This window comes from Rattus norvegicus, chromosome 11, assembly GCF_036323735.1.
Source record: "Rattus norvegicus strain BN/NHsdMcwi chromosome 11, GRCr8, whole genome shotgun sequence".
NCBI lineage: Eukaryota > Metazoa > Chordata > Mammalia > Rodentia > Muridae > Rattus > Rattus norvegicus.
In genome coordinates this window covers 48,045,972-48,061,901 of record NC_086029.1, presented here as the reverse complement: position 1 = coordinate 48,061,901, position 15,930 = coordinate 48,045,972, and the positions used below count along the sequence as shown (strand labels likewise).

At 46.8% G+C, this 15,930-nt stretch overlaps 1 protein-coding gene and 1 long non-coding RNA gene across 15 annotated transcripts in view; one reads left to right on the top strand and one right to left on the bottom strand.

The window, feature by feature from the left end:
• Kcnj15 (potassium inwardly-rectifying channel, subfamily J, member 15) overlaps positions 1–14,949 on the bottom strand; it is a 44,333-nt gene extending 29,384 nt beyond the window's left edge. Inside the window, exons 1-3 of one of the 12 annotated variants that reach the window (XM_063270252.1) lie at positions 14,851–14,941; positions 14,405–14,578; positions 4,792–4,953 (exon numbers count right to left, since the gene is read on the bottom strand). Coding sequence is in view for 1 of the 12 variants with exons in the window: in XM_039087927.2 (XP_038943855.1) it covers positions 14,329–14,365 (37 nt within the window). In the remaining 11 variants the exon portion in view is untranslated. Of the gene's footprint in view, positions 1–4,791; positions 4,954–14,328; positions 14,724–14,772 lie in introns of those variants that run through there. The other 11 variants (XM_006248128.5, XM_006248131.5, XM_039087927.2 and 8 more) reach the window with 11 other exon arrangements.
• Positions 12,820–15,930, top strand: part of LOC102550135 (uncharacterized) — an 81,834-nt gene continuing 78,723 nt past the window's right edge. For 2 of the 3 annotated variants that reach the window (XR_358198.5, XR_005491274.2), the window contains exon 1: positions 12,821–13,128. This is a non-coding gene — a long non-coding RNA (uncharacterized LOC102550135). Of the gene's footprint in view, positions 13,129–15,930 lie in introns of all 3 variants that reach the window. The other variant, XR_001840477.3, reaches the window with a different exon arrangement.

Here is a 15,930-nt window from a genome sequence, read left to right as displayed (position 1 = left end):
AGACTGAGAAGTTTTAGCTTTTGCAGAGCAGAAAGAATGAAGGTTGGTGTAGTTGGGTGGACTGAGGCCGGGAGAGTGCCCATGGGAGATTATCTGGAGGATTTTGAACTTGGATGAACAGTGCATGAGTCCGAGTTGACCCTCACCTTGGTTTTCCATCAGGTAAAATTCACATGGTTGTTATGTGTGAAGAGGTAGTGGGTGGCTAGAAGTGGGGAGTATTCTGGACTTGCTGCTTGGGTGGAGAAACATGGAAGAAAGAGTGAATTCCAGGGTTGATACAAGCCTACTGCCTGCTTGCACCAACAGAGAGGAGGAGGAGGACTTCCCAGAGAAGGGTCAGAACAAGAGCAGTCATATGGTCATAAAGTTAATCCAAATAGGGAAGATGGCAATGGATAGGACCCAGAGGTCAAGGGTTTGATGGAGGATGAAAAGGTGCTAATGCTCACAGAGGTAAGCTTTGGAGAGGAAGCGTCACCCTCTTCAGTGAATAAAGCCACTACACACACACTGATGCACAATTTAGACACTGGTGTACAATGGACAGGCAAGGTGTTTGCTCCATGGGGTTTACGCTCCTGTGAAATGATCAGATCATGCTGAAGAGAGATGGGAATGTAGCTCAGTTAGAGGAGTTCTTGCCTAGCATGATAAAGCCCTGGGTTCCATTCCTAGCACCACAGAAATTGGGTCTGGCAGTGTGTCCCTGATTCTGGAACTTGAGTGACAGAGGGAAGAAGTTCATAGGTGCAAAGTCATCATTGACTATACAGCTATCTTGGGGCCAAGCTAGGTTACACAGCTAGCTTGGGACCAGCCTAGGCTACATAGCTACGTTGGGGCCAGCCTAGGCTACTTTAGATTCTGCCCCAAGACCAATAAGGTAGACAAGAACTCACACTCAGAGTTGTGGATACAGGTGCTTTGGTGGAAGAAGGCTGAGGGAACCAGGACAATGGACCCATCACAGGTGGGAGGTGACAAGCTTGAAGAAAGGCCTTGGCCAGGATCAGGATCCTTCAAGGTTCCCAAGTGTGGGCTTGTGTTTTGTTCCACCTGTTACTTCACATAGAGCAAGCAGCCTGGCTCTGCTGGCTGAGCATGGAAGAAGTGAGTCCCCTGGCTAGGGGTGCCACAGGCCTTAATGGTCACTGTCAAAGGAGATTGCAGTCCTCGTGTCAGGAGGATAAACACTTGCAAGCCACAGAAGGCGGCTTCTTGGGGTCACAGCTCACTCATGGGCTTATGTAATCTCTAACAGAGCACACAGAGGAGCCTACTGGCCTGCTAGCTGGTTTGGGAAGAGCTATAATTTAGCATCACTGCCCAACAATTACTCTCATTTTCCTCATCTGTAAAATGAGAGGTTTAGATGAAATGACCTCAAGGTTGTCTTCCAGCCTGGTTCACGGCAAAGGTGAAATTCAGAGAGTTCCCTGACATCTTTAATGAGTTTTGAATGTTTAACTATCTACATTCAAACACGCAGTCCCGGAGCAATATCCTCAAAGCTCCAGGCTTTAGGAACCTGCCCGATTTAAAAAATAAATCGATATGTGAAAATAAACAACCTAAACTCTGCTGGGAGAAATCCCTAGGGGTCTGGAGAATTGACCATGGTAATCCATAGGTGATAGATTGGACATTGAAACAGACCTTCTAGAAAATGATTAGGAATGCCTTAACTCAAGGTGTCATATCACTTTGTGAATACTGAGAGCAGAGAGGCTTCTCTCATGTTAGGATGCTGAGGTAATGTGACTCCTCCAGGAGCTCAGGTGGATCCAGAGCAATGCACAGACATTCTCCTTTAACTTTCTTAAACATTGGAACCAAGGGCTAGAGAGATGACCCAGCGATTAGGAGCATCGGCTGCCCTTCAGGGAACACAGGTTTGATCCCAACTATTAGCCACCACATGGATGGTGCCTTCATTTCAAGTGGATTCAACACCCGCTTCTGGCCTCCACAAGCACTGCACACACACACACACACACACACACACACACACACACACACACACACACACAGAGTGCATAGAGATACATTTAGGCAAGATACTGAAGTGCATGAAATAAAATATCTTGAGATAAAATATCTTTTTAAAATTAAGAGGTAACCAAGTTTTCATGAGCTAATCTACATGTCCAGGCCCACAGCGCCCTGCAAGGCACACAGGAAGTCTGCACCAAATGATGACAGAAGTTAGTGATCGTGGGTATTGAGGCATAATACCACACAGACTCATCTTTCCCAATAGAAACATAGGAGAATTCTGCCTAGACCGGCTTTCTAGGGCCACATTGCAGCTCGCTTCACTTCAAAGCAAGGTGTGGTGGCAATGGTCCTCAGAGGATGGACTGCCCTGGATACTCTGGGCCCCAGCCCACTGTCTCCAAATGAGAGCAGACTTGTCTAAAGTCACTGGCCCAACCCTCTTCCAGTAGGTGTCTCTCCATCTTTTGGATGACCCAGCAGGTAGCCTTCAGTTCCTGCTTCCAGGTTTCTGTCTTGGCTTCTCTTTATAAAGAACTATAACCCGGAAGCCAAATAAACCTGCTGATAAATATTGAAAAGCACCCAATTCTGGAGCAGAGGTAGACCCTGCAAAGGAAAGCAGGTTCCACTGCAGCCAAGCACAAAGTGTCACGCGTCTTCCATCTCCTGGGAAGGTATCTACCCCAAACACGCACTCAGAGGCAGACATGGTGACCACTAGTCGCAGACGCATCACAGACACATTGCCATCTTGCTCAGCCTAGAGAGGATAAGATTCGGGGACTGCAAGAATTGGTCAGGCTTTATGGGGCTGGAAAATCAGAGCCTGGGCCAGCCTGGGGAAATGGATAATGAGGTGCTAATAGGAAAAGCAAAGACTGGCTTTCCCGGAAGGGCCATTGCAATGAAGTGGGGCAAGAAGCCTTTTGCAACTGAAAGGGACCTCACAGGGAGAGGCAGCACCAGAGTGAGGGTCAAGTTGAAGGGCTGAAGGTGAGAATTTGGAGAGAAGCAGGCCACACTGCCCAACCCTCCCAGCAGCTTCCGCTAGCTACAATAGTAGGTGCCTTGGAAGCTCAGGTTCAACTGATGCATGCAAGCTGTTGGTGGTTAGCCTCTTTGTGGTTCCCAGGGTAGCAGAGGGGCTCCTGAGAGCAGGAGGTACGTGATGTTCCCTCTCCTCTCATTTCCAAAAGCCTTGAGGTTTCTCTCCATCCCAACTCGAGCAGAATGCAGCCAGTTTATAGTTTATGGGGGTTTCCTGCACACCCATCCACGTTTTCCACTGAGGTCTGTGCTTTTTCCTAGACCCACCCGGATTCCAGAGCACGGCTCAGTTGCTCGCCAAGTTTAGACTCTTTGTTTCTCCTTTCCAACTAAAGCACAGGAGAGTTACCTTCTCGGGGCTTCTGTGTACTCTTCACAGACAAAAACGTTACTAAGTAATTAGAAGAATAACATTTAGCTCACTTTACGTGGTAAATAACCGTGTCTCTAGAAGTAAGCCAGGGAACGGGTTCTCTTCCATCTCAGGTCTTGTTTGTCAGTTTCGTGGCTATGTAGTATGATACTGTGGTGTGTGTGTGTGTGTGTGTGTGTGTGTGTGTGTGTGTGTGTGTGTGTGTGTGTGTGTGTGTGTGTGTGTGTGTGTGACAAACTTGGTGCCATTCCTCAGGCTGGTCATTATTGTTATCAGGTGAAACAGGGTCTCTCACCAGCTTAGAACACTGAGCGTAGGCTAGATTGGCTAATTAAGAGCCCCTAGGAATCTCGTCTCTGCCTCCCAGGTACTGGGATTATATGTGTGTTACTATGCCCTGATTTTTTTGTTTCTTCATGAGGATTCTGAGGACTAAACCCATGCCCTCATGTTTCAAGGCAAGCACTTTACCAACAAGCCATATCCCAGCCCTGCAATGGCCTTTATAGGTTAAGGGTACTTCTGACAGATCTTTAAGGGTGGCAACTTAGAAACCAAAATTCAGAATTTCTTTATGAAATCATTTTTTGGGGGGAGGGGAGGCACAGAACTATTTAATAGGGGAATTGGTCCCTTGGAGGAGGAAGTTAGGATTTGTTTTCTGGTTATGTAAAGCCATTTATTCCCTGTCAGTTCATGCAACACAAGACAGACATGACATCTTCATTAAAGTCATCACAGTCGGCTCATCACCCATGAGGTAAGCACTTCTTTGGGATTTTCGGATGGGGAAGGTGAGATAGCTTATCAAGATGAAGCTGTCTATGAGTGAGTGGGACCCTCCCTGGCCTTCCTCCTCCAATGTCTGCCTTCTGCCTGAAACTAACTCACAGAACATGCACACTGTCTGCTTGTTGAGAAGATGGTGGTGAGGGGAAGGCTGGGACGCAGAGTGATTAGGGAAGTCCATCCTCTGAGGACCACTTCCACCACACCCTGCGGGGCCACCCCTGTCATCTCTGAAACTCTCTCATCTCTGCAGAATTCTAAACATGCTTGTCATGCATTTGTACTCTCTGTCCCGGCAGGAATTTTCCAAAGTGTGCGTTACATGTTTGACTAACTTCAGTCCTTCTGTCCTTTCTTTCCTCCTTGCCTTCCTTCCTTCAAATGCATGTTGATATGTAGCCTAGGCACACTTTGACAAACCCCCATCCCTGTCTCTCAAGAGCTGGGAAGTTATGGATGGCCACATCTAGATCCCCTTTGACATATTTTTAAAAATAAAGCAAACAAAACTATGGTTACTTTTTAAAGCTATCTGTGGAGTTTCCCAGTTTACTATTGCTTATGTTCTGCTGAGATTTTACCTTGCTACACCCGAGTACTGAGAATCCAGAAGGCAGACCCGCCAACAGGAACTGGAAGCTATGAGAAAGTCCGTGGCCCCGGGGAATTGGCATGAAGCTCCTGTTCTCATTGCCTCTGCATTGTGAACGTTCAGGTCCTGTCTGTGTTCAAAGGTCGCTGATCTTATGAAGGAATTAACATGAAAGGTCTTGCTTTAATCACAGCAGTAATTAGCAAATTTGGACCCAGCAGTATCTTTCCTATTATTTTTTTTTAATTTATTGAAAACACGTTCAAGAACAAGCTTGTTGTTCAGTGTCTTGGAAAACTGAAACGTTGTCCTGTGGCAAACGCGGGTACTCACACTCTTCCCCAAGACAGCTCCCCTGCCTGATGCCTGCAACTGACAAGCAAGTGACTTGATCTCTCACTCTGTTTGCCTAACCTCCAAGGTTTCCTCTGTGAGGATCAGAAATGCTAGCCCATGTCCATTCTTCTGGGAGTCATGAGTCTATCAGGACTGTTGGTTGGCATCCCCTCTCTCCTGTTCCTTCTCCACAACAAATTTGAACCTTGGACACATGGGAGCCACCTGCATGGCCTGGTTAGTCCTGTTTCACTCATATTGTTCCTCTGATATATCTCTCTCCCCTCAGTTTTGGAGTCTATTCTGTTCTTCAAGACTTGTTTCAAATGTCCTAGTTCCTTCCCCCCAAACCTTTCCCCTTTGGCTTTTCCAAGCCCCCTGTGAAGATCCCTCAATCAATTCTTGACATGTTCTACACACACATAAACACATATACATACATACATACATACATGTACACACACATAAGCACATACAGACATACATGCACACACAAAAACATATACACAAATACACACACATAAACATATGGACACATATACACATAAAAACATACATACATTAACTTACATACACACACATAAACATATACACACATAAACACACACAGACATACATACACACATAAACACAAACAGACATACATACACACATAAACATATACACAAATATACACCCATAAACATATACACACATAAACACATACACACATACATTCACTTACACACACACACACAGACACGCCAAATACGTAATTTTAAAATTTTAATAAAAAGGGCTATGTTTAATCATTTGACTAGATAAAAGATGGCTTAACTTTCAAGCTCTGGACAAGAATCTGCTCCAGGGAGGTCACTGAGCATCATAGCCTAAGTATTCAAGATACAAAGAGTACTTGATATAAAAATCTCATTTAACAAATATTTCTACCAACCATAGGAGTCACAGATAGTGAAAAGTAAACACACCATGACGTAGAAAGCATTGTTTATGAAGCCTTCCCAGAACATTGGACTAGACAAGTTAATGCCATAGTTACACGAATCTTTGCGCTCAGATGTGCGTACTCTCATGAAGCCTTAACGAGGACTGGGCTGCTCCCAGCCGGAACAAGAGGCATTTGATTGTACCCACAATAAACTAGTTCTTCAGACTCTGAGTCTGAAGAAGTATTTCATTCCCTAAATGGGAAAATCTAGAGAATTCTTTTTAACTTAAAATCTGGAAACCTCTGAGAACCAAATTCCTTTAACGCCATGTACCCAGTACAGCCCCTACCAACAGGACATCTGTGGGATGTTCCTTCAGTAGGCTCCTGGGTGTGTCTTGCCATGGATGGAGTCACCCCTTCCTGCCCCAGGCTACACTACATTCCTCTCTTCCGGCCTCCTTTCTTCCTGGGTCAGAATTGTCACTCACATCCATGCTGCCCACGCATACATGCAGCCTACACATCCATGATGCTCACACATACACACAGCTCATGCATTCTGAAGACCACAGGTCCTTGCAGCCCACATATTCATGCAGGCCACACATCCATGCTGCCCACACATACATGCAGTCCACATGTCCATGCAACTTACACGCAGCACACAAGTCCATGCAGCCCATACATCCACGTAGCCCACACATACATGCAGCCTATACATGCATGCAGCCCACACATGCATACAGTCCACACATCCACGCAGCCCACACATATATGAAGCCCACACATACGTACTCCCCACACATCATGCAGCCTATACATGCATGCAGCCCACACATGCATACAGTTCACACACGCATGCAGCCCACATGTCCATGCATCCCTCCCTCCCAAGTCCCTCATCAATCCAATTCCAGCAGCTAATCCATCATGCTGCAGTGTTCACCAAGGGAGATAAGAGTTTCAGTCACTAGTTCTCAGATGTGTATTTCAAAACACTTCTTATGTGAAGTCTGTACTGGGATGGATGGGGGAGGGCAGAGATGAGAAAAAGGCACAAGAACATCTGTCTTCGTGTGGTGCACACAGACTCAGTAAGTGTGGCCCAAAGGAGTCCCCAGTTAAAATGCTGGGAGCACAGAGAAGATCATTGCCAAAGAGGCTTCAGGCTGCAGAGTCAGAAAACCAGGTCATTATAACGTCAGTAAATTCCTATATACAGGGGTGGGAGGAAAGTCTGGAAATTCTCTAGCCCCAGCTGTGTAATCCAGAGATGGTGTCTTCGTGCTGAGGCTAGATCTGAGTGTAAACAAGTGTGGGGAGTTAAAAAACAAACAAACAAACCACCTCCCTGTGGGCACTTAAGTGCTATTCAGAAGGATGTACAGAAGCGGCTAAAGTTAAAAACATGCATAGCAGAGAATGAACATTATCTCTCAGAAGAATTTTAAAATAATAAGTGTAAAATATTGAATGCAAAAGTAATTTCTCAAGGGTCCTGAGAGATGGCTCAGGTAAACCAAACATGGGGACCTGAGTTTGATCCCCAGATGCTGCATGATAGAAGAATAGAGCATCTCCTGTAAGTTGTCCTTTGACCCGCACACAGGTCACATGGTACACACATGTGTGTGCACACACATGCTTGCACACACGCAAGTATTCATACACAAAAGAAAGGAAGGAAGAGGCTCCTAAGCCAAAACCAAGATCTAGATCTAGCAAATCCCGAGTTGATTCCCAGATCCAAGCCCAAAGCTATGTTTAATTTGGAAGTCACTAACAAGATTCTGCCACTGTGGACATTGGTGTATTTAATTCTGACTCATAGAAAATATCTATGTAAGAAGTGATTTAATCAAATGAGTTCTTTGAAACTTTGAAACAAGGTAGATAAAGGGGAATAAATGACATTTTGGGTTGAGACAAAAACGTAAAGTATGTTTCCTAGGGTTGACTGAAGAAGTCCACTTTGCACTCTGAAGCACACCACTTGCAGGGATAGCTCAGTCCGCAATGACACAACTTACTGTAAGATCATGATACAATGTTCTCAGAAGGATCTCATGACTCCTCGCCTCTCCACACCAATCACCATCTACCCAAGTCTCCAGTGGAGCCTTGTGAAAATGAGTAGGAGGAGTCAGAGGGTGAGAGGATTTCCCTGTCTAAAGCAGGTTAACAGCAGAGAGTCACAGTTAACGGCTGCTCTGTTGTGGAGCTTGGAGATTTAATGTGGTAATACCCAGGCTTGGAAGGACTTCCGGATCCTGGAGACAAGGCTCGCTTGCTCCCTGTGGAGCTGGAGTTGCATGGGACCCGCCTTGGACTGTGCACACCAGCAGAACAGAGCAGGAAGCTCCCGATGTGATAGTGGACAAACAGGAGCCGCATCTGAGAGGGTTCCAGGCAGTCCCAGGAGACCGAATCTTCCATGCATAGGGTTAGATGCTAGATTCCTGAATCTGCTGGTCAGAACGTCACAGCACTGCTTTGGATAGAATCATCTAACACCACGTGTATGCAATAGGAGCATTGATGACATCTCCACACCACCGTGCCAGCACTTAAAAGGCAGCTTAGAGGACTGGCCTCTTAGTCTTTATGCTTTATTTACTGATTTGCCTCTGAGACAGGGCCATGAATTTCCTGGGCTGGCTTGAAACTCACTATGTTGCTGAAGATGACCTAGAACTCTTGGTTTTCCTGTCTCTACTTCCTGAGTACGAGGATTCCAGACTTGTGCTACCACACACAGTTGGTGTGGTGCTGGGGATACAACTCAAGGATTTGTGTTTGCTAGGTAAGCACTCCATCCTCAACTGAGCTACACCCTACAACAATTAGCATTTAGTGCAGGCCTCTTAGAGTTGTAGAAACCGGAGAGAAAGCAGTTAGAAGCAGAGAACCACAGTTAGGTTCCCAGCCCTACATCTTACCACCTGAAACCTGGAAAGGATGGGATGTCATCTTCTGGCCTCTGAGGATTGCACTCAAGTGCACAAACACACACTCAGGCATGGACATATATACAGAATTATAATGTAAAGATAAATTCTTTTAAAAATTCAGACTCGAAGTGTGTGAAACAGGTTACTGAGAACGAAGTGTAGCTGTGTTAAGATGTGGTTGGCAGCCGAGTTGACCAGACTTACACAATTTTAGTTTTACTACTAAAGCTCCTCCAGTCTGTCACTTGAATGTGCCACACCTGTGTGGTGTAGCCTGCTAGCCATTTACAAATATTTTCCATAGACTTCTCAAAGTACAAAGAACCTGGCAGGGCTCTTACTTTGTAGTATTTCAGTACCCCATGCAGCCAGGAGCTTCCATTCTCCTGTGCCTTCACAATTCCTAGCAGGTCTGCAGGGATGATTGACAGGAGGGTCCACCAAGATGTGAACTTTGTTTTTCTTAAAGTATAGGAATAGAAAGGGTAAATCTAGAAATTAAGACAGCAAAGTTTGGGCCTTGGCCTTGTGTGAAGGGGGTAAGGACAGAGCAGATACCAGCCTGCAAATACCTGATGTACAAACATCCACACAGAAGAGCGTTATTTGGTAGGCATGAGCTTAGCAAGCAGTCGTCCCAAGAAATGGCAGTTAATAGGTACGTGAAATCCGAAACAGCTCTTATTCACAGAAACCGGGGGAGAAGGAGGGTCCCAGCTACACTCAGGCATTTCAGTGAAGCAGCCGCTCAGAATTTATTGGAGAGCACAGGACTTGCTGATGGATGTGACATCATTTTGGGTTCTAGGCTCTCGACTGGCAAAGTCAACAAAAGAATCTTTGTGCCTTAAGTTCCTGGGTTTCTGGGTAGAAAGTGTGCCAACACGGACTCCAGGACGAATGTACTCTACTGTAAGAGGAATACACTGATTGCATCTTACCCTGAGGCCTGAGTGTGCCCTAAAGGGCCAGCCTTAAAATGGAAAGCTGCCCTTGGTCACATGGCAGTGACACGTAAGAAGCATACCAGACAGGAAACTGGATGTTCAACCCCACTGGTGAGTAGACAAGCAGAGGCACAGGTCTGAAGTCTGTATTTTTGTCTATTTCCCAGGGCGGTCACTCACTGGGCAGCCAGCAGCCACCATTCACACACATCCATCCATCCATCCATCCATCCATCCATCCATCCATCCATCCATCCATCCTTCCACTCAGGAAACACGACGAAAGTCCAGAGTGGACTTAGGAAGTTGACCAGACTCTAGCTACCGGCACGAACCCTCTTCATTTTTACGGCCACAGTTTTGAAGTTATGTTCTTTAAGGAAAGCCCTGTATTGTGTAGTCCTTGAGCTCTGCAGAATCTTGACCAGCCTCTGTTTGGGGGCAGTGGAAAAAATACACGAGAATTCTGTAACTGTCAGCCTGACACCAAGGCAGCTAGCTGTGACTGAAGCAGGATCAAACCAGGCCTCCCAGGTCCTCTGAACATTCCTCACTGCCCTGCTCACCCAACTCACACTTCAGTGGCTCAGTATGTCTGGGCACTCAAGGGGCACAGCATTGCCCTGACCCCGACCCCTGACCCCTGACCCCTGGGTGAAGCAGGAGCATCTAGCTGTCACTGAGATCTTGAGCATCCTAGTATCAAAAATGGCTCTCCTGGCATGCGTTCACTTTGAACTGTTAGGTCCTAGGGGAAACTCCAAGCAAGACTCAGTTTCTTCCATCACTAATTCCTCCCATGTTTTCCTCATTATGACCTCAGCTGGCATGGGGCACACACATGCATTTCTACTTAACTGGTTCTTAACTGGGCATGAACCAGCTCTTGGCACCTGTGTGCTTTAAGCCCCAAATCAGAACCCTGCTTTCTTCTTGTGTGTCTTCTGAGGTGAGCGTGACCAAGCCACCTTGATTCGTTCCTGTAGTGTGGCCGGAATACCAGGACTGTATGGTAGGGTATAGAACATCAGGTAGAGAAGCACACGTAGCTCCGTGGTTCTGTTTTGGTTAACCCTTGGCTCACTAAATGAGTCTTCCTCTCTCAGAGGGAATGCAGGTAGCTGCATTTCTCTGATCCCCCTTCTTCAGGAGAAAGCACAGATGTGTGCGACTCTAAGTCCCTGAGGATGTGCGTAATCCTCTACACGGATTCCAGTCGTATCAGAATAGGAGACTCCACTCTATTTGTCTCTGTGAATCCGGAGAACACATTGCAAGCTAGCGTTTTTTTCTTAAGTTCATCCCTCTTCCTCCCTTCCCCCCTGCCCCCCCCCCTCCCTTTCCCTCATCCCTCCCCATCCTGTCTTTTCCTACATGCGGGAGGCAGAAGGGCTTTGTGCCTGTTAAGCACTCTGAGCTGTGTGCTCTTGCCTTTGTAAGGAATGTCTGTATCCCCCCCCCCTTATTTTCCATCTCCACAATCCAACATTCAGTCAACAACACTTCTTTCTGGAGTCCTTCACTAAGCATGCTAATCATTCTCTCCACCTGCTGCTCTCAGCCCTTCAAAGGGGAGGGAAAAGCTGGTTCCCTTCCCCTAATTTAGTGAGGACCTGAGGACTGGCCTTTTCTGCATGGCTTTGAACTTCTGATCACCAAGCTCTCTTACCTGTCAGGGAACTGGCACCTGAGTGGCAGCAAGGTGCCAAGAAGTTTGAGTCACATCTGCCTCTTTGCAGGGCACAGTGTCCTTGAGAGGCGCAAGGCCAGGCCTGTCTATGGCTCACTTTGCTCCTGTGCCATGCCTGCCAACCCTCCTTCCAAGGAAATGGAGGTGGCTCCGAGGGAGACAAATGTGAAGGGACAGGGACGGAGAGCCCAGGAAATTAGGCAGAGGTCTCTTTCTGCTTGCTTCTTGCCTTCGACCACCTTCTTTGCTGGTGCAGAAAACAATATCAATTCTTACAGGAACCTCCTGGCTATTTTTACAGTGAAGAAAATAACTGTTTTCCTTTGAGAGACTGTAAATAAGGGCCCTGCATTTGCTGCATGGAAAGTGTGTTGCTTCTAGAAGAAAAACAGAAGGAGACCCTTCACAGGCTCCACAGCTGCTTCTGGGCTGGCACTCTGTCCGCTCTATCACTGTCGCTGTGCCAACATTCAAATTCATTCTAGACTCGAGTTGGGACGCTGAAGGGATGCATTCTCAAGGAGCAGTGACTTTCTGCAGGGCTCAAGCAGGTGGGCTGACTGCTTAGGACAGGCTATATCTGACGTTCATTGTGTAAGTCAGAAAAGCTTCCTCCATTTACTGCCTAAAGCCACATTGGGCTTTTTGGTCCTCAGCACATGCTGTCATAATAAAACATACACACGCACAAACACATACACAAACATACAAGAACACACGTGTGCATTCACATATATCCATGTGTGTACATACAAGAACACACATGTGCACACACACACAAACACACATGTGCACATATTCATGTGTGCACATACAAGAATACACATGTATACACACACACACACACACACAACATGCACAGATACATGTATGCCTCCCCTCTAACAAGCACAGAAGCCTTTTCAGATTTCTTCCTTGAAGGGAAGAGGCATGCCCTCAGCCCTGAGGGAAGGAGCCAAAAAGCCTGTTTTTTGTTAGTTCTGGGCCTGCTGGCAATGAGCCACCTGTGGGCTCCCTCTTTTGTCCCCCAAAAATGTGAGCTGTCTGCACTGGTTACAAGTGGGAGATGAGGACATTGGGGAGCAGCACTTTTGGCCAGGGATGTTGGTGGGAGGAAGGAGGCGGGTAAGAGGAGGGAGGGCTTCTTAAAAATGTATTCCCCTGAAGCCAGCAGGACTGCACACACACTTCCGCTAAGCCTGTTTCCCTAAGTCCCCCCATGCCACTCAAGCGCGTAACTCAGAAGAGAGGCTTCCTTTGCTCCCTACCGAATCACGTTTTCTTGGGTGGATGTTAAGACAACGGGCAAAAACGAGCTAAAGTTTGGCAGTCTCCAGCCGTATGTGGGAATGCCACACGTGACCTCTGGGTCATGTTCCATGGTCATTTATTCTACTTCTGGAGGGAGCTATTAGGAAATCAAACCCCAGGAAGATTTGGGACAAGCATGGCCCTGGGACCCATGTGCCAGGTGAGTCTGTAATTAATTCTTCACCTGAAGTTGCCTTAGTACGACGTGTTCACGTGGATGGCATGTAAAACCACATTCCAGGTTTATGTGACACTTTCCTTTGATTTTTTTTTTAAAGCACAGTTGTAAATTGAAGAGAATTTGTCACCTAAGGCCATTACTGATGGTGACCTGTTTGCTTAAACCTTCAGGAGAGAGGGCAGAACAGAAACGAGGGCTGAAGTAACAGGCTGCTCGTGGTGAGTGTGAGCGTGTGAGCGTGTGAGCGTGTGAGCGTGTGAGCGTGTGAGCGTGTGAGCGTGTGAGTGTGTGAGCGTGTGAGCGTGTGAGCGTGTGAGCTGAGATTGCCAAGGGGGAACTTTGGACCTGACTTATAGTCTTGACAGTAAGTTGAGGTTTGGGGTGGCAAATACATTCAGATTAAGGAAGGGAAGCTGAATGTTTAGATTTTTGGGGGGGCAGAGGCTTGGTTTGGACCTCAGTCTTCCAAAGTTAATTTCTTCGTTTGCTGTGAGCTTTCTAACCTGTGACTTAAGGCGACTGTGAGCTGGAGCCCAGTGAAATGTCTAAGAAACAAATTCTGACTCCCTTCAGGCGACTGAATGCAGAGATGAAGGACAGACAAAAGCAGGCTTTCCAGGGGCCAGTGGGGAGGTTCTGCCTGGTAATGCGCTCTTTAGTTGAAAACAGCCTAAATCCACATGAAATTATGTGTACACTGGGGAAAGCCTCTTTCTCCGTGGGACGTTGAACAAAGCGGTTTCTCCAGTCAGACTACTTCCACTCTGCCTCAGAAACCCACAGAGCCCTTTCTTTCTGCTGGGATAGGTGGCAGACTTTCAAATGTTTGGTTGAGGGATTTGCCTCACTTCTACCTAAACTGACTTCTCCACTGACAAAGGAAGCTGACAGCCGGGGAACTTAAAACTATATAATCACCGAAAAACCAGTAGCCCGCTGGCTCCGACACGCACTGGCTCCCCAGACCCTCACACACTCAGCCCACTGGACAAAGTCGGTTACTTTTTCTTTTTCTGCAGACAAGGATAAAGCAGCTCCCTTTCCTTTGCCCCTTCATTAAGGAAAAACCTTTTCTCCCACATGTAAACGGCATTGTAAATACCCCCAGATAAGCCTGGCTGGCCTGAATGACTTAAGGAAGTTTTCTTTATTTTTAAAGAATCGCAATGTTTTCATTACCTTTGGAAGACAGGCTTTTCTGAAGCATCTCCACCATGCTGCATGCCCCACGTTGACACACTCTCTGGCCTCTTACCTGCAGAGTGCCCAATGCGGACTCCTGGGTGGGCGGGAAATTAAGACCAGGCAAGGAAGTGATCCGGGGTGCCTTGGAAAGGTAGGTGCTGAGGGCTTTTCGAAGCGAAGAAGCACTCTTGGTGTTCACTGTCAGTCAAAAAACAAGTTCGTACAAGTTTCTGAGAGGAATTACCTGAGGGAAATGAAGAGAGAAAGAAGGAGATTGGAAGAGACTGCTGACAGGGGAAGGAAGGACAGAGAAAGAAGGGGGAGGAAGGGAGGGAGAGGGGGAGAGAGAGAGAGAGAGAGAGAGAGAGAGAGAGAGAGGAATCTGAGGAAGGAGCCCATGATGTCAGCATGTCTAGGGTTTTAAGGAAATCTACAGACCAGCACAGGGCGGTTTGGAATGGCAAGGACCCCCCAGCTCTTCAGGCACCTGTGTATAAAAGAAACCGAAGTTCTTACTAAGGAACTCTGATTCATTTCTGAAGAAACTTTGTCCCCTCTTATCAAAGTCCTTTTTAAAGGTCTCTTTGCTTAAGTAAACTATAAACAAACAGATTATCTTTCTTAAGGAACCCGCCCGAACCTCCTGTTCCCCTCCCTCTCTCCCTCTTCCCTCTCCCCACCCCAAATGAATACTAATCAGAATCCCTGCTCCGGGAAGCAGGGACCAGCAGGCTCAGCCCTAAGCTCTCCCTGTCAGACCATGCCCAGGGAGAAAGCTACTCTGAGGACAGACTGCTGTTTTCAGTTCTGCCCTCTAAGGCCACAGAGATGGTTTTTGTTGTTGCTTGCTTGTTTGTTTGTTTTTTTTTTCTGCTTTTGCTTTTTATTTTTGTTTTGATTGCTTTGTTTTGTTTGGACAGGTTTTGTTTTCCTTCAAGTAGGAAAGATAAAGATTAAATAAAGTTGAATTATTTTAGATGGAATGATGGGAGAGTTGGCTGGAGTTAGGGTTCTAGGTTCTGGGTTAAAGTTAGGGTTTGAACCATCATCATCATCATCATCACCACCACCACCATCATCATTATTGAAACTTAGTCAGCCATACTAGGAGCACCCCTAACAAGAGAGTTCTGGGGCATAGAAAGGAGTGACTGTATCTCCAGCCTCTGCCCTTCCTTCATTCCCAAAGTTCTGTCCCTTCCGTCCTCTCATAGTGGGGTGTGTGTGTGGGCAATCCCAAAACATCCTCAGAGAGGGATGGGTTTCCCAGGGAGCTTCCTGAGTTGCAGGATAGCAAAAGGCTTTGCAACAAATGGTACACTTGTCCCCTTGCTGTGCTAGGCAGCCACACCTCTGTTCTTATTCAAGACCCACCCCATAATCACTGATGGGTTTTGGACCACAGGTACACCTTTCCAGGTGTGTCCTCATCCAACACGTCCCCAGCCCTACTCTTGACTTCCATTTTCCTTGCTACATGTCAGTTACCACTATAGGAAACTGCCCTGACTGCAGCATTTACTGTCTGGGTGCCATTTTGGAGTTCCTCATTTGCATGGGTATTGGCTATATCCTTCCAGGAACACCCAACACAGT